This window comes from Copidosoma floridanum, unplaced genomic scaffold (assembly GCF_036245765.1).
Source record: "Copidosoma floridanum isolate Cflo_tuat_1 unplaced genomic scaffold, Cflo_Japanese_pri ptg000007l, whole genome shotgun sequence".
Lineage (NCBI taxonomy): Eukaryota > Metazoa > Arthropoda > Insecta > Hymenoptera > Encyrtidae > Copidosoma > Copidosoma floridanum.
This window is the reverse complement of record NW_028321884.1, coordinates 8,001,086-8,019,738: the sequence shown is the minus strand read 5'-3', so window position 1 is coordinate 8,019,738 and position 18,653 is coordinate 8,001,086. Positions and strand designations below refer to the sequence as shown.

The 18,653-nt window shown below is 40.5% G+C and overlaps 1 protein-coding gene across 1 annotated transcript in view; it reads right to left on the bottom strand.

The window, feature by feature from the left end:
* Window positions 1-5,823: 5,823 nt before the first annotated feature.
* LOC106647447 (ribosomal protein S6 kinase alpha-5) overlaps window positions 5,824-18,653 on the bottom strand; it is a 36,592-nt gene continuing 23,762 nt past the window's right edge. Inside the window, exons 2-8 of the mRNA XM_089588900.1 lie at window positions 9,361-9,651; window positions 9,155-9,270; window positions 8,824-9,021; window positions 8,308-8,724; window positions 7,647-8,225; window positions 6,930-7,554; window positions 5,824-6,833 (exon numbers count right to left, since the gene is read on the bottom strand). Coding sequence (XP_089445026.1) covers window positions 5,824-6,833; window positions 6,930-7,554; window positions 7,647-8,225; window positions 8,308-8,724; window positions 8,824-9,021; window positions 9,155-9,270; window positions 9,361-9,651 — 3,236 coding nt within the window. The remainder of the gene's footprint in view (window positions 6,834-6,929; window positions 7,555-7,646; window positions 8,226-8,307; window positions 8,725-8,823; window positions 9,022-9,154; window positions 9,271-9,360; window positions 9,652-18,653) is intronic.

Sequence of the window (18,653 nt, the reverse complement as noted above, 5' to 3'; positions counted from 1 at the left end):
GATAAGTAGAATATTTATGGTTTTGGAGGTCGATTTTAAGGTAAAAGATAAATTGTGAGCTTGCCGCAAGTAGCATAAAAAATGTCAACTATTTATCGTCTATTTATAAAATTATTTGCGGCTGGTTTATAACTCATAAAGTGACTTTACTGTAAATAGCAATAATTATTTGGATCAGCGCCATCTAGCGGTCTTTATTTTTTGGCCAAAAGTGGCTCCTAAAATTCTCAATCAGAGCATTCAGGATTAGAGCCATTTAATCAATTATAAACCAGCCGCAACTCGTGATAAAGCTATAAAATAAAAAAATAACGATACATGTGTTTTAGGCGGCAAGTTAACAATTTATTTTCTACCAAAAAATCTACCTCCTATGTGTTTGTACTTTTGAAGATAAATTTTTGAGCATAAGATAGATTGTTAACTTGCCGCCAAAAACACACGTATCGTTATTTTTTTATTTTATAGCTGCTCCATGAGTTGCGGCTGGTTTATAATTGATTAAATGGCTCCTATCCTGATTGCTCTGATTCAGAATTTTAGGAGCCACTTTTGGCCACTCGTACGTAGGTATTTTTGTGCAATTTTCTGCGTTTTTACGTAGGGTCTACCGGAGCTGATCCAATGGACCTGTCGCTGCGGACACTGGCGTGATAAGTTTTCCTCTTTGATTTATAGAATGTTAATGGAGGGTCTACCGGAGCCGCTCTAATAAATCCTATACAAGCAATTCACTTGTAAAAATTCTCCGCTAATAGTGTATTTTCACCAAATTTCGATGTTTAATGCAAGCGTACAGAAATACATGACTCGAAGACCGACGGCCGATGAGTTTTTTATTGAATAGTTCTGTTATACCGACGACGATCTGAATACCTTCCATGCCGAATGGGCAATATCAGTAACGCATTAGAAGTAGGTATCTGTCGTATCGACCACCGTTCATATCATCGGCCGGTACATCAACAGTCTGTTTCTAATGTTCCTTACTTACCGATCCTTGGTGTCGGTAAGGCAGAATCTTACATTTCTGTCAATAGGGCAGTACCCTGCGATAAATCTCTTATCGGCCGTCGGCCTTTGAGTCATGTTTGTCATACGCGTGCATGCATGCATTAAAGATCGAAATTTGGTGAATACACTATATAGTAGTGGAGAATTTTTACTAGTCTAGTAAATGTAACTAGGGAATTTGTAATATGTCTTCGCTCACATTCTATAAATTTACTTGAAAAACTTATCACGCCAGTGTCTGCAGTGAAGGGTCTATTGGATCGTCTACGCTAAACCCTATACGCTCACATTCTTGAGGTTCACAAGGAAAACTTATCACGCCAGTGTCCGCAGCGGAGGGTCTATTGGATCGGCTCCGCTAGACCCTCCGCTCACATTTTAGAAAGTGAATAGGAAAACTTGTCACGCCAGTGTCCGCAATGGAGGGTCTATTGGATCGGCTCTGGTAGACCCTACGCTCACATTCTATAAATTTACTTGAAAAACTTAGTAGGCTATAGTGTCCGGGTATAATTATATAGGTATTAAGTCCAAACAAGCTTTTAATTATTGTATAAAGGCCAAATTGATGCCAAATTCCATCACTAAGACGTCTTTTAGTTATCAGTTGTCTATTAAAGGTAACATTTTGACAACAGATAACTAAAAAACATTATAGTGATGGAATTTGGCGTTAATTTGGCATCCATACGATATTGGTATCATCAATGTTTTGTGGGTAGTAGTGCATTTTGTCAGTTCAACCTCTTATACTTAGCGGTGTCTGGCAGTCTGGCGGAGAATTTTCTGAGAGTTTTAGTGGCACTTTAACTTTACACTTTTTAACTCAAAATCTGCCACGCAAGATGGCGCTGATTGTAAACTGAATGATGAATGCTTGTGAAATGTGAAATTTATTATAAATTTTATCACAACTAAAAGAAAAACCTTAGTTTCATGGTTTTAAACTTCCAAGAAGATCCACTATAATATTTAGCAGAATAAGTGGTCACACACCTCTTTTAATTGCGATCTCACTAGATTTAACATTGTAAATAGCAGCACTTGTGAATGTAATGAGTCTAAAGATAGAACATAAATATATTTCGGCAACGTAAAATTTTTGAAACACAAAGACTTAAAATTAAATGCTAGTAAATCTACGTAAAATAATTAAATTTGGACCATACTGTATTATCAATTTTTTATCAAATTTAGATAAAAATATAGTTTATATATTATCAGCCTATAATGTAAAATAGGGAAAAACATATAACACCCACAAGTTTGATACATGTAATTCGATAATAATATCTTTCCATATGTATGTACACTCTCTCTTGTATGTAATACGTTGTTAGTCATTATTTATAAGAAACTTTCTACAAATGGCTATGTAACCTGAAGGTAATGCCAACAAATTATTTAAATTGAATTAATTGAATGCCCTCAGTGCGCAGAGGTGAGAGGCGTTAGAGATTTTGATATGAGAGGGAGCGCGTGAATCTGTGCCCCTTGGGTTGTGGGACCATTTTACGTATACGCTCCTCTGTGTGCATATGAAAAATATTACTCTTTTCATTGCTGTGTCGGATACCCGAAGCGTTTTGATAGGGAAAGAAAAAAAAAATTACAACTTTTGGTTGCAAGATGCCGCGCGGTAGCTGTTCGATTGAATTGTGCGTGCATCTAATGAATTGGTTCGATCGAGACATTGAGCAGATTGATCGCAGGTTGGTGTGAACGGGAGTTTCAAATTTGGGCACATATTTTTAAGTCATAATGACGGTGATACACATTATTGGTGTCTTTATATACTTACACATATGATGTAAGGGAAAAATCAACGTACATAAGACATTTCAATTAAGTAAACATGATAATCTTTTATGCAACAACCACACTGTTAGAAAAATATGTATTAAATTTAATATTTATGTATTGGAAGCAAGTTTCATAAACCAGTTTTGAGGTTTAAAAACACAATATTGAAATTTAATAAATAGTTTATGAGTTTAATACCAATAGAATATCGTAATTTTAAGAACTATATCTAAAAAACTAATAAAAAAGAGTAATAATTATTTAGGTATCAATATGTAAAAGTAATAATCATTTGTATAGTAGTTAAACAACATATCTTTTAAAATAAAGATGTAGGTATTTAAAAAAAATTATTAAAATATTAATATTTATGAAAAAAATTTCCGTACGTTTATTATTAATGCAATTTTGTTGATAGCTGTAAACGTATGGACACTTAAGTATTTCTTATGTATTTATGTATTATGCATTTAAATGAGTCATGATTGTTGAGAATTTCTTAATTTTTCAAGTATTCATTATGCACTGTACTATATATGTATGTATACGCAACAATTAGTTATAAAATTCGCATTTGATTATTTATAATAATTATGAAAATACCAATTTCATGACTGAAACAGAAAAAAGGGGTGGATCAATATTTGTCGTAGCGGGGTCTTGAACCCCTGATCTCTCGCGCCGTAGTCCAGTACCGTAGCAGCTCACCTAAACTTGAACATGAGCGAGGAAGACAAAAACTTGTACATATATAATCTAGTTTCATTACTTTTAAAATTAATAACTGTATTGTAATCATTCCAAAGAGATATTGACAATTATGTTTTAATAAATTACTACATAAACACCAATGTTGCCAAAATTTAATATGTTCATCCATAAAAATATAAAAATCCACTTAATGTTTAAATGTTTTTTTTTATTAATTTTTCTGTGTCTTAATATTTTTAAGTTAGTAAAAAATTAAAATTTATTAAATTTTACGTTCGAAGTATAGATATTTTTATAAATGTCAATAATCGGTAGCCAAATTTCATTTTCAGTTAAGTTTCATCGATTTTAATACATACTTTCATCAAGTTTCAATAAGTTCCTCTAAAAAATGTATAATATCCTGTATTAAATTATTTTAAGTAACTAAATTATGAAACTTGTGTTAGAAGTGTCTCATAAATATCTTTTAAATTTAAGAACTTTTTTAATAATAAATAAATTTTTTTATGAATGTTGATAATCGGTAGACAAATTTTATTTTCAGTTAAGTTTGATTGATTTAAATACATGCTTTTATCAACTTTCATAAGCTTCTCTAAAAAATTTGTAATAACCTATTTTTAAATTATTTTCAGTTACTTAATTATGAAACTTCAGTTACAAGTGTCTTTTAAATATCTCTTAAATTTAAGAACTTTTTGAACAATAAATAAAATTTTTTATGAATGTTAATAATCGGTAACCAAATTTTATTTTCAGTTGAGTTTCATTGATTTTAATACATGCTTTTATTAACTTTCATAAGCTTCTCTAAAAAATTTACAATATTGTATATTAAATTATTTTCAGTTACTTAATTATGAAACTTAAGATACAAATGTCTCTTAAATATCTCTTAAGGACGTTCGGTAGTGTTAGCGGGGGGAAACATTTGCGCGGTGAGGGGAAACCAGCGATGAATGAAGATTTGGCAACGTCGTACGGGTCTTCATGTACACGCATCAGGTGTCTCTGCACACTCTACACTGTCTGCTCGTCTGCTGCGTGCTGCGTCGGTTACGACAGCGTTCGTGTATCAATGTTTTTGTGATAAAGCTGTAAGTATTTGTTACTGATTTATCATAAAAGTGTAGTAAAAATGAATAAATGAGTAATTAGAAAGACTTGTAATAAATGGGCAAAGCCCTTTAATCAAAAGAGCTACCAGTGTAAATAAAATACTTGAATTTTTAAATGACTTGACATGTCTCATACAGCATGGGACGTCAGATAAGTAGGATGATTTCTAAGATGAGTGATTCAAACTATGAGCATGTGATTTTGTAATGTGCAAAAAAATTGTATCTTAAGAAGAAATAATAAATTTGAAATTAAAAAAAAAAATAAATAGCGTGTTATTAACATTTATTGTTTTTTAAGGGAAGGGGTGGGCGTTCTGTACATACACTCACGCACACACGTAAGCTTGTATTTTATGCGTGAATGCATAAATATCTACAATAATATTGAGATATTTACTGATCAACATCCTGGAACATTTTGAATTTCCCGCCACTTGCGACGTTGCCGTTGCGTTTCGGTCGAGCTTTTATTTAATTTTTTATTTATAAACGAATCAGACGATCGTCGCAAAACTTGGTATACATCAAATTAATAACATTGTCTGTAACATATAAAAAAATTGGCCAAATTCACTGGCCCAATTTGCTTAAAACTGTGATTCAGTCAGTTCTTCCATAAGCGACAGTGTTAAAATGACTTAACTTTGAAATTCAATATCTCGAAAACGAAACAGAGGAACCTCTTTAAATTTTGACTGGTTTATTGTAACAACAATAAAAACGTCTAGTCAAAATTTCAGAAAAATTCGTTGGAAAATTCAATCACTACCGAACGTCCTTAAATTTAAGAATTTTTTTAACAGTGCAAAATAATTTGTTTTCACCAGAGTAACTCATGATGTACAATATATATCTATATTTGTTTTAATATTACTTTTTCTCATACAAACATATACATATATATATTAAAAGAATCGTCGCTCGGTAAAGTAACAATGGTATATATCACTAGAAAAAACACCTTACGGTTCTTGGCGCGTACATCACTTAATGATGTTCAACGTATCATTTACACTTTACACAGGACAATCGATACAACACTAATAAACTACACTATTACGTTTTAAGTAAAGACCTTCGTCCTTTGGTCTGTGCTTAAAAAATATCTTTAATTGTAAAAAATTTTTTTGAGTTATGTACTTCGCACTTCATCGTACTTAGTACAGTATCGTTAGTCTATAGTAATAGTTGGGACGTCGTGACGGGCCTTTTTCACAGGCCTAGCCTTCTTGGACGATTTGATCGTCACATAGAAATACGAATGGTGGCTACTGTCCAAAGTGTCACTGATCGCGGACGAATGGGCTTGCTCCAAGCGCCTCTTCCTCGATCGTGTCACTGGCCCGGATGCCAACTCCCCAACTATCTCGATCGAGCCGGAACGCTTTCGTTTTTTCGTGCTGCTCGGCTCTGCTGCTCCGGTTAAAGCGATACAGGGCCCGGACGACGCATCCACCACTAACTCGATCGAGCCGGAACGCTTTCGTTTTTTCGTGCTGCTCGGCTCTGCTGCTCCGGTTAAAGCGATACAGGGCCCGGACGAAGCATCCACCACTAACTCGATCGAGCCGGAACGCTTTCGTTTTTTCGTGCTGCTCGGCTCTGCTGCTCCGGTTAAAGCGATACAGGGCCCGGACGACGCATCCACCACCAACTCGATCGAGCCGGAACGCTTTCGTTTTTTCGTGCTGCTCGGCTCTGCTGCTCCGGTTAAAGCGATACAGGGCCCGGACGACGCATCCACCACCAACTCGATCGAGCCGGAACGCTTTCGTTTTTTCGTGCTGCTCGGCTCTGCTGCTCCGGTTAAGGCGATACAGGGCCCGGACAACGCATCCACCACCAACTCGATCGAGCCGGAACGCTTTCGTTTTTTCGTGCTGCTCGGCTCTGCTGCTCCGGTTAAAGCGATACAGGGCCCGGACGACGTATCCACCACCAACTCGATCGAGCCGGAACGCTTTCGTTTTTTCGTGCTGCTCGGCTCTGCTGCTCCGGTTAAAGCGATACAGGGCCCGGACGACGAATCCACCACCAACTCGATCGAGCCGGAACGCTTTCGTTTTTTCGTGCTGCTCGGCTCTGCTGCTCCGGTTAAAGCGATACAGGGCCCGGACGACGCATCCACCACCAACTCGATCGAGCCGGAACGCTTTCGTTTTTTTGTACTGCATGGCTTCCCTGCAACGACACGGGACACTATACATTAGTCACATTGAAACGATAAGTATTACAAAAACACAAAACAAAATGATAATAATTATAAATAATATTTACCCGTGTGGTACTCCCGGTTGCATTTGTTCTGGGCATGCAATGTTGCTTTGTGTCCTGGTTGGTGGTCGCTAGTCTTTTTGTGAGCCAAACCACAGAGCTTGCAGCCCAGAGGCTCGGCTCTAGTTTGTAACTTTGGGTTGAGCTTTTCCGCGCAGTTGTAAACGGTGGGGACTTTGGAGAATTCCTTGCAGCGCCTCTGCTCTTTGTCCTGGAGGTCGTTCAGCCAGTAGGGTTCGGGCACTTCCTGGTAGTGAGCGTACGGGCCGAGTACCCAGGGGTGTTGCATCAGGTCGGACAAGCCCATGCGTTTGTTCGCGTCGAGACAGAGCAGGCCCCTGAGAACCCCGCGGCAGAGAGCCGAGAGCTTGTGGCACAGCTTCGGGCTGTCAAAGTTAATGTCGCGCTGGGTGATGCGGTAAGCCAAGTCACCACCTCGGGCTATTTGGGCCGGTGTCTCGCCCGAAAGCATTGCATACATGACTGCCCCGAGGCTCCACACGTCACAACGCTCGTCGTAGCCCGTGCTGCGCGTTATCACCTCGGGCGCCGCGTACGGTATCGTGAAGCAGGGCGTCCGTTTTCGCTGGCAGGCGTTCTTCAACTGGGCGTATCCAAAGTCGATTATCTGCTCGGAATCAAACAAATGTACCCAGTGAAAAATCCATCCTCAACGACAACAATAATAATGAAAAAATCTATAATAATAATAATAAATACCTTCACCGTGAGATCGTCGCCTTGGTTTTTAAATACGATGTTTTCGGGTTTTATGTCCCCGTGGACGACGCCTTGCTCGTGCATGTACTTGACCGCGGAGGCCAGGTGCCTCATTATCTCGCTGGCTTGACTTTCCGTGCTTCTCCTTTTTTTGTTGACCGGTGCCAGTAGCTCGCCACCCGCTAGAAGCTCTAAGACTATATACACGTACGCGCTGTCCTCGTGCACGTCGATGAGCTTAACGATATTTGGGTGGCCTTGGCACGCACTCAACAGCTCCAGCTCCTGCCGATACTGGATATCGCGCTTGGACATTATTTTAACCGCGTAAACGATGTTTGTTTCGCGATCCCGACAGCGCCGGCACACCGAGTAGGTCCCGTCGCCAAGCAGCTCGCTGTTCTCGAACTCATACTTAATGAAGAAAGTCGATTCTTCGTAATGTAGATGGGCCTCAAGGGCCGAGAGCCGGGGGTTCACCGATGGCTGTGGCGACATCGGCGATCGGTTTGCCAGCAGAGGATTCACATCGTCCAGCATCGTATTCTGCATGATGATTGGTGATACGTAAGTGTATCCCTGTAGGAAAAAAGATAATATTATTTGTTATTCGTTTTGTTGTGTAATACATGAAATTAAATAACAAGTGAGGAAAACACACCCTAAAGGTATTCCGGAGGACTTTGCCGTCGTACTCGGTGACGTTGATCTTATTGAATTCTTCTGAAAAATTGCTCGTGTCGAGCTCGTGGATGATTTTGGGGACTTTGGGCGGTGATACCTCGCGCCTCGCCAGCGCCTCCCAGTCGAAGCCAACGCGACCAAAGAACTTATGTTCTTTGACCTCCGCAGCGTCCCTGGGACCGCTTCCCAGTCGCGAGCGTGGATTTTTTATCAGCAAGCTCTTGATGAAGCGGCTGAGGTTCCGGCTCATTGAGTCCGGATAAGAGGGCTCGGATTTGAGTATGCGCTGCGATATCGTCGAGCTGTCCGGTTTTTCGCTTTGTTCCGGGGAGAACGGTGAGACCCCGGTGATCAGCTCGTAGGTGAGGATCCCGATGCCCCACCAATCCACTGCCTGTTGTTGGTTTCGCGAGCATACAGAAGATCAAGACGAGTTCGTTGTACTATAGGCCCACACGTAAAAACGATACAGGTACTTAAGAGTACTACTTACAAAGTCATGGCCATCCTTTCCTTTTATTATTTCGGGCGCCATGTATTCTAGAGTGCCGCAAAAGGAGTATGTTCTCACGTGGCCGGTACGCTCATGCGGCAGCAATTCTTTGCTTAGGCCAAAATCAGTGAGGACGATGTGGCCGTCCTTATCCACCAGCACATTCTCCAGCTTTATGTCTCGGTAGATTATTCCCAGCTGAAAACAACAACGATTACGTCACGTGTGTTTTTTCGATGCATCGCTCGTTAATTTTTTTTTGTCCCACGATGATCAGATCATCATATATGATTGGTGTCGCAAGTGTGAAAAGCAATCATCATACACTTACTCTGTGCAGTTGTTCTATGGCAAGGACGATCTCGCCGATGTAAAATCGCGTCTCGTCCTCATCGAACCTGCTCTCTCTGAACAGGTGGGTAAACAATTCTCCACCGTTCACGTAGTCTGCAGAACAAAATGCAAAAGGAGATTAGGTATTTTCGTCCCCAACTTTGTGTTTTTTCCGAAGAAGACAACGATAGGAGATGAAGTTACCCAGTATGAGGTGAAGCTTTTTTTCCGACTGAAATGCATAGTGCAGTGATACAATGAATGGCGTGTCCCTAACAGCTTCCAAAATCTGCCGCTCGGCTTTCGTGTGCTCGATCATTTTTTTCCTCTGGATGATCCCAGCCTTTTTCAGTACCTTCATGGCGTAGAGTTTGTTGGCGTCGACGCCGGTGCGTTTCCGCACCAAAAACACTTTGCCGTACGCTCCGGAACCTAGTATTTTTAAGAGATCGAAGTGATCCACGTCCACCCGATGATCGCCTTCGATTACGTTAACTGTTGAATGGAAAAGAAGAAAAAGAGGATGAATTGCTTTTGTTTTCTCTTTCTCTTACGTTTGTACAATAAATTGTAAATTGTATCAATCAGTGGGGATCGATGATATGCACGACGCTTAAAATTTAACCGTAAGATCGGTAAAAAACAAAAAAAAAACAAAAAATTTTGAACTCGGAATATCGGTACTGTACCTCGCGTTATCGCAATCACAGCAAATAGAAAACGCTTTGATATAAATCTGTATCCATACGGTTCCTTATCATGATAAAACGACTTATAAAATTCGGGGATTCCCGCAACATCACCAGAAGAAGGGAAGAACGACGGCGCGGTGTACAATAACAATCCACGTGCGCCCCCTACCTCCTTTGGGATGATTTTGGGTTTTCCGCGAATATTAATAGTCGAGAGGGCACAGCGATCCGCGTGTGCCCGCGATAACGAGGTGACAGGGTTGAAGGGGGTGGGGGGAGAATGACACGTGCTACGCGCATCAAACGGGAAAACTCGAGCGAGGCCGACATTGGCGCTAGGCGATGGGTATATAGGTATACATATACGGTGCGCGGAGAGGACGCGGCTGGAAGAGCGCGCGTGCAGCGTGACCCCGATTTTTTTTGCAAAAAAGTTTTCCATCTCCTTCGATGTACATAACCACATGCGCACTTTTGGTTGCTGCAGGAGCACTGTTGTTCGCAAGTACGGGGAGAGAGATCGGTATCAAACCATGCGAATAAAATTACCCCTCGAATCGTTTTCCAACTCGAGAATTTTTTCCGCGAGTCTGCTAATATGTGCATGCGATTAATTTTGAAGGGGCTCCCGAATAAATGAATGATCCAACGCGCAGTGTTTTCGTATCATCGTAAAAATAAAAAAAACAAACAAAAACAAAAAGCGCGTAATGGCGCGTCGCAGGGGATAACTTTTTTCCGCTTGTTTCGATGATGAGCGGAATATCTCGTGTTTTCCTGGAATTGCCATCGGTATAAAACACGCACCGCCCAGAATTCTTCACAGCCCTGGAGTCGGGAGAGGTGCGTCCACGGGCAAAAAATAACCCGAGGAGGCTCTTGCAGTGTGCGTGTGTAGTACGTGCGTAAGTTGTGTATCCCCCCAAATGGAGAGGGAACGGGGTAACTCTGGCACGTTGGATTGTAAAAAAAGCAATGTGCAGGAAAGGATGCGCTGAGAATTAAAAAAACGGCGAAGCTGTGGGGTGGATAAATCACTATTTTTTGAACGTACAAAGTGCGACATTGGTTATACTCTCGAAGCACGGTCGAAGGTGTCGTCGATGATTTTATCAAGAGTATCGGTATATGTGCATTGATCTAGTGACAGCAGAGTCTCGTATACACCCGGCCGATCCCACGTTAAGTGTACACCCATACATGCGATACAAGTTATAATATATTCAAACTCTGCGGAATCGAGGAGGAAACACGCGTCATAACGTAACAAGTATATCGGCGCACGCAACGGGCTCTCTTCTTTCGTTTGCGACTGTTTGTGAAAGTTATCGTGTATTCAATCGTGTGTATATATCGTACAATTTCGACTTGCACAATCCGTGAGCAAGTACGATACAGACATTTATAACACGCGCTCGGGTTTTCGCTTCGATATATACATATAATATATCGCATCGAGAGCCGCGAAAAATAATCTTTTTAATCTGTGTGCGGGTTTTTTTCTTCTTCGTTGGTTTTCAACTTGACCCTCACAAATTTCGTTTATTTATTTATTTTTTATTTTTTTATTTTCCAGGAAATAAAATCAAGTTGACCTTTAGGCCGTAACACTTTGATTTACAGTTGAAATATTTTCGGGATCCATCGATGCAAGTACATGTACATGTTGTGGGTGGTAATTACTTTGAGCCACCCCAATCGTCAATGTAACGACAAAAATGAAAACGATAAAGACAACATAAGCTATACAAGTCACGGTATTTGAGATTAAAAAGCATCACTTTGCGAAAGCTCGATCGTGCCCCTCTTTTACCTGTGGGTAGCAGGGCGTAGTACACGAGAGAAATAGGTATAGGTAATAGAGTGGGAAGGAAGAAGCCTGGGGGGCGTGATGGGCCGGGTGTCGGGTAGCCACCACCCAAGTGCGCGACGCGCACACAAAGTTACAAGCAAGCCGAACCCTTTGTATAGTTCATACAACATCCAAGATATACTATCTGCTACTACGGCGGTGGGTGGCGGCACACGTGCCATGCTCCCTCCATGCCCCGGTCCTGACTATACGACGACTGGTACTACTGAAGCGGTACCTATACGTTTATTCAATCCATCCTTAGGTGGACAAGTACAATATATGTATACATATGAAAAGCTTATATGTATACATAATGCTTGCGTGCATGCACCGATATGCTACAGCTAACATTGTAAGTATACTTGTTAGTGGTGGTGGTGGTGGTGTTAAAGCGGCAACAGTAGCAGCAGCTCTTGTAGCATAGGCGAGCGAGCTCTATATATACATATAGCGCCAGAGAATCCGTGTCAAGGTGGTGCGCCGGCGGTAGCGGCGACTGCAGGTGACCCACTTCCCCCCCCCCACCCGACGCTCGCACACTTTGGTACATACGATCAGAGAAAGACACACGCGACGTCTATACGCGCGCGCGCACGTGTGTGTGTGTGTGTGTGTGTGTGTGTGTGTACCCACGTAGCTATACATGTATAAACAAGCGGAGAGTGAACTCGGTGAACGAGCGAGAGAGAGAAAAGAGAACTCCAACACACGCGCTCATCGTTAGCGCAGTACTTATACTTCTTTGCGCTGCACCTTGTTGTACTTATGACAAATTTTTTTTTTTTTTTTTTTTTTTCTCAAATAACACCATCGTCAAACTAAACGTTGTTAAGTACACCAACAATACTTTATATGATGCTTCCTCGATGGCACATGGGAATGTCTATTTTTTTACATCAAGAAGTACAGCAATTGCATTTAAATGTTTACTATACAGGAAAATTCTACTCGATCACGATGAGTGCATTGTTACATGATATATGTATCTCGAGTAACGACGAGCCGTCTGTCGGTCACTTATTGCAAATGTGCCTCATATGTTGTTATACATGCATATACAACGAATTACGCGAAAGCTCGTGCTGTCATTATTACACGAAGGTCGAAAGCTCACCGGCACGTGCAGTCGGCGGATCGTGTCCTTCTCTACCTCCCTCCCACAATCCTTATATATACACCCAAGCTTGCGCCTTTTCTGTACCCCTTGATGCTTACTCTTGTTTACTTCCGTATGAGCAAGGATTTAATTTTTTCTATTTTTCCTTTTTTTTTTTTTTTTTTTTGACGTTGTGACCTTCAATTTTGTAGTATTTACCTTATTGTCTACGAACAGTCCACGAAAACAATGGCCCAATGTACCTATATATATATATGTACTAATACACGAATTTGTCGAATGTATAAATATAGTACATCGAGAGAGAAAAAAGGGGTCACACACGCTCAGTTGATTATTCTCGTAATGGACATCATTGTCGCGGTTGATTCGTATGGGAAAAACCCATCGATCAACGACGAGTATTTGAAAAAAAAAAAAGAAAAAAAAAAAAAAAGCATTTGGAGAAATATACGTATTGATAACAGTAGTACCCAACGTACCCTCGCTTACTCTAATTGTCCCGCCACACGGGGATACTAATAATAATAATTTGTGTCGGATCGATCATTACACAGGCACCCATATACACACGCGTTAATAAAACGCGAGTAAGTATGCATGTCATTAATTAAATTGACGAACGAGCAGAGGTGGGGCGCGTGGCATCGGTCGGTTAAACTCTTTTTCATCTACATGTAAGTAGTAGATACAGGGCTGGGCTGACCTTCGTACGGATACATCCATAGCGTGCGTGTCTTACCCTAACTCGACCTCATCTACTGAAAACGCTCTTGTACGCAATTGCGCGGGCTCCGTTGCTTTTCTTTCGTTTGTAGGTATACGTTTGATTTTCATTTTGTAAGTATACTTAATTTCTCCCCTTTCCCCGAAGATTTTCGAAATTGAAGAGAAAAAAAAAAACTACAGCAACTGCAAGCCGCAATTCAGCGATTTAATTCGTCCCTGTTGCGTCCGACGCACGCGTGCCGTCTCTCTCTTATTATTATTATTATTATTTTTTTTTTTTTGTTTCACCGCAGTTGCTGGTAGGACTGTATACAGACACATATATATACCCAGAGCGACGTGGTAGCGACGGCGAAAAGGTTGAGCAGTAGGTACTCATTTTGCTCAAGAGCACTTTAAAGATCACTCGAAAGAGTCTCTCTCTCTCTCTCTCTCTATACACACATACTTTATAATAGGTTTTTGTTGTTTCGAATTGCGCAATTTTCCGGGGCACTCGAGCGCGTACACCCGTACGGCTAAAACAGTTCGGTTATTGTCACGCGCTCTCTCTCTCTATTTACTACACTCCGTTAGATGTTTTTTTTTTTTTTTTTTTTTTTTTTCTAATTACGAAATCGTGTTTCCGAAAAGTTGTAAGCTCATCGGGTCTCAGCTGCGACAATCTCATCCTCTTGAAGCAAACATCACTGCTTGATGGTACCGATCGTTGTACTATATGGAGCAAACGATGATTTGTGTACAATGTGAATGGTTGCGCACACATAACGATGTAAGTATATATATATATAAAAGAGCAAGCTACAGCCGCAAGCTGCACCGATGATTACACAAGAGAGCTTTTGCGCGCCACCTATTATATATCATGCTCTCGTGTATGCCGTGTTACGGAATGTAGAGCACGAGCCCTCCTCTCTCCTTACTCTCTCTCTCTCTCTCCCACCTTTTTTTTTTCCATTACACAGACCTCATACTATAGACGGACGCTAAGTAGAGTCCATAATATACGTATACACACACCTATACACTGCACATACCACGCTATACAGTATACCTATAGGTGCACGAGTGCGATTTGCAAAGTTCGTTCATAATAAATGTACCCCCGCGATGTGGGTGTTTAATTGTCTAATGGCCGATTACGATCTGGCGTGTGTATGTACGTTAACGACTTACCGATGCTTCAAATACTCCTCCTTCAATTTTATTTGTTCCCGTCAATATATATATATTGTATACGAGGGTTGTAATATATCCTTGTTCGCACAAGTACCGTGTGCGCTCGCCTCTCCGACGTATTCTTGGAGCACGAAAAAACATTTCTCATTAGCCTGATTGAAGAAGAGAGGGGAGAAAAACATATTTATTATTGTTATGCGCTTGGAATCTGATTACCAGACGAAGGCACATCCTTGAGGTAAAAAAAACTTTCACGTGTGCGCTTCCCTCGCGAGCACACACACTTGACACTTCCATCAGCCAGAAAAATGAATCAACACGCGTACGCATCGCCGTAACAATGGAACAAGCGCTTTTTCGAGTTTAAGACTCGGGTATACCCTCGCTTAACCGTCCCGACGTCTATGGAGCTGCATGCGCGTGACAGCTCGCGCGAAAAAAAAAAAAAAACGTCGGTTTCCAAAAACCCTTCTGGCCCGAAATAGACGAGACGGCCCGCAAAAGCTTCTCAAAGCCAAAGGAATTGCATTAAGAAGCGAAGAGGAGAGAGAGAGAGAGAAAAAAAAAGGAATAAACAAGAGGGGAGCGACTGATGCGTCGTCGTTACAGCAACAGCAGGGAGGCCAAAGGAGACGTGTATACGTAGACACTGTATACGTGTTCTCGCGGAAGTTCCGCTTTTGTCTGACCCAGATAGCCGGCATTCACTCGCTATTTCGTAACGGGACCGACTTTCTTTCTGCTCGTGCATGCCGAGCCGAAGCCTTTACCTGCCCGCGGACATATGTATGTACACGCACAATCAAAGGAGCTGAGCTTTAAGGAGCCACGCACACACTGTCTTACTTAACACTCTTTTTATTTTTTTTATTTTCCTCTGGTTCCTGCCTTTTTTTTTTTTTTTTTTTTTTTTGCTTACTCATGTACTTATGTGTGTCGACTTCAGTTTTGCATCCAAAAAGAAAGCAAAGTCTACACATTGCACACACTTTCGTCTTTTGCTGGTACATTGGGTGCTATAGTCGGTGCTTCACTGATAAAAGCAACAGTATGAAGAAAAGCGAGTAAAATTGTAGATGAAGTTAAAATATAGAAGTATACGATGCCTATAGGCGCGTGAAATTTTTAAAAAGAGGATAGGTAAGTATATACAGGCGTTCGCTTGTACCCCAGTAGAATGAGTCCGGTATGGTAAGACAGTGTCGCAAATTGATGTGATTATCACGCGCGATATTGTACATCGATGCTTTTCTTGGACAAATGTGGCACTGACTTTTCGATAAAGCGAGATTTTAGTATCCCTTTATAAATGTGATGAGTTTAGTATCTCTTTTCACGTCAACAACAAAACAACATGTTGATGGGAAATGAAAAAATTACATTGAACATAATATTTATTTGTATAAGCTAAATCTGTGATCAGTGTGTGTGACGATTCCGTGTGATGCCATTTCTCGATCTCGATGAACGTACATACAAACACAAAAGACATCAATTACTTATCTGCATCGAATTTTGTGATTAACGAAGAAAATACGCACTTTTTTTGTTTACAAGCGGCTTTGCTTAACGATACTAAAGGAGAAGCTGACGGGACAGGAGAATTTTACGGTCATTTTTTGTTTCATAAATTATGTGTAGCTCTTTGATTACGTATGCAACGAATTTTTTTTTTTTTTTTTTTTTTTTTTTCATTAAAATAAAAAAAAATTGGGCTGGTTGGTCATTTTCTCTGAAAAATCATGAGCTACAGGAAACCTAAAAGAGGGCTGGTGTAAAAAAAATATCCATGACCATTTCGCGCGTGTTATGACTTTTCTATGCACCTACAGGTATACATCTTTACAAAAAATCGGTGTTACGTAAAGACTTTTTTTTTTTCCTCACAACAACCCATTGACTTTGACGTGCCGTGTATCGATAGTATTGATATGCATGCCACACACCAGAGAGCTACGAGTATATAATATATACTGCAAGAGTTCTCTCTCTCTCTTTTTTTTCTCCTCTCGCGGTAGAAAAAAAAAAATAGGTGTATGCATACACGATACACACGAGCCAGTAGTTCAAAGGCTTCGAGGCGCGCGTGGGTGATTATAAACAATAAACGTAACGGAATAACAATATGATGGAAAACTCGATTAAAAAACGCGCCATTGCTGCTGCGATGCACGGGTGAAAAATTGTCAAACGACGAGATATTTGTCGTACAACACCTGATCAAGTTAAAAGAGGAAGCGACAGCTAGAAAGACACGGAAGGATGCACACATGATTGCCAGTACCGTACGTTTGTTGTTATTTTTTTCTTTTTTTCTTTTTCCTCGTTGCCTCCTACTGTACCTCATATTTTCCCGCACAAACACGGGATTGATGTATATAGTGGGACATGATCGGAAAGCGCTTTCGCGTCTTCGTAGCAGCGAGTGCTCTTCTTCGGAATCAAAAGAGGGGAAATACCATAGATGCGCGATCGGCGTTTCTATAGTACCAATGACAAACCGTTTCGCTTATCGAGTGATTATACATAAGTACTCAGTGGGTTGTGTCTTTTTTTTTTTTTTTTTTTTTTTTTTCATCACAACTCCTCGATCGTGCCGTCACGGCGTGCCTATTCTATTTTCGTCAATTCCGATTGATCGTTTGGGGTTTTTTTCTTCTTCCTGCGATCGAGTGTTTGTTTTTCTTTTTTTCTTTTTCGTAAAGACGGGATCCTTGAGAGAAAAAATTCTTTCATTCAAATTTTAACATTGACGCGGCATTGGGATACTGCATCGGAGCAGCGAAGGTAGCGAGGGAGCGAAGGCCGATGAGTTTTTTTTTTTTCTTCTTCTTTTCCCAAGCCTTTCAAGATGAGAGCACGAGCAAAGTGATGTGCTTATTTACGTTTTTGATTTCACGATTCGCATTGTTGCATGATATTATCCTATATTGGCCACCTAATTTATCAAGTAAAATAAAAATTAATTAAGAAAATGAAATGTAAGTACGAAAAAATACATGTACGGATGAAAAAAAAATTAACTCCACTTGAAAACCTATCGCTGTTGATACATAGGGCGATTTTATCGTATACAGGTCTACGTGTAGGAAAAATGAAAAAAAAAAAAAAAAAAAAAAAAAAAATCGAAAACTGCAGCAGCGACATCAGGCTAATTAGCAGCGATAAATTGGCCGAGCATCACAGCGAGTGACACAAATAAATAATGAGAGAGAGAGAGAGACAAGTACAGCGGCGTTGATCGTTTATAGTAGGTATACCTCTTTCCCGCAGTACTTATGCAGCAGGTATGTACAACATATGTGTATGTATTATACAGGCGAGCGATTATATGCACATACGTAACGGCTTTTCCCCTCTTTATGGCTACACGAGTGCATACGTCTGAAGCTCTGCTACTGTGAGCCTATTGTGCATATAATATGTGCTCACACCCACACACACATGCACACACTTGGGTCTGTATTATAACGTAAGGTCGTCGCGAAACGAGGACGTGTATATATGTGTGTATATCTGCTTGCGATGTGTGTATATCTGCTTGCGATGTGCACATCTTAAGAACGAACGCGAAGGAAATAGAGGGAAGAGCACCAGGAAATCACTTTCCTGTGTATTGGCGTCGTCTTGGGCGTCTCTTTTTTCGTTTTATTTGCTCGTCTCTTTTTTTTTTTTTTTTTTTTCTTCTTCATTCGATGTTTGATGGAACATTGTTGGGTGCGCGTGTCTTTTTATTATGTTTAACGAAAACGAAAGTGTTGATACATCGATGTTATTTTTTCTTTGTATTGTCAAAGAGACGTGTCGCGCTGGTTTGCTTATTGAAATTTTACCGGTCCGATGATCCAATTTTTATTTTCATTTTTTTTTTTTTTTTTTTTTTTTCATTAAGAGCACATCTATATAATACCATAGTTGCTATCTG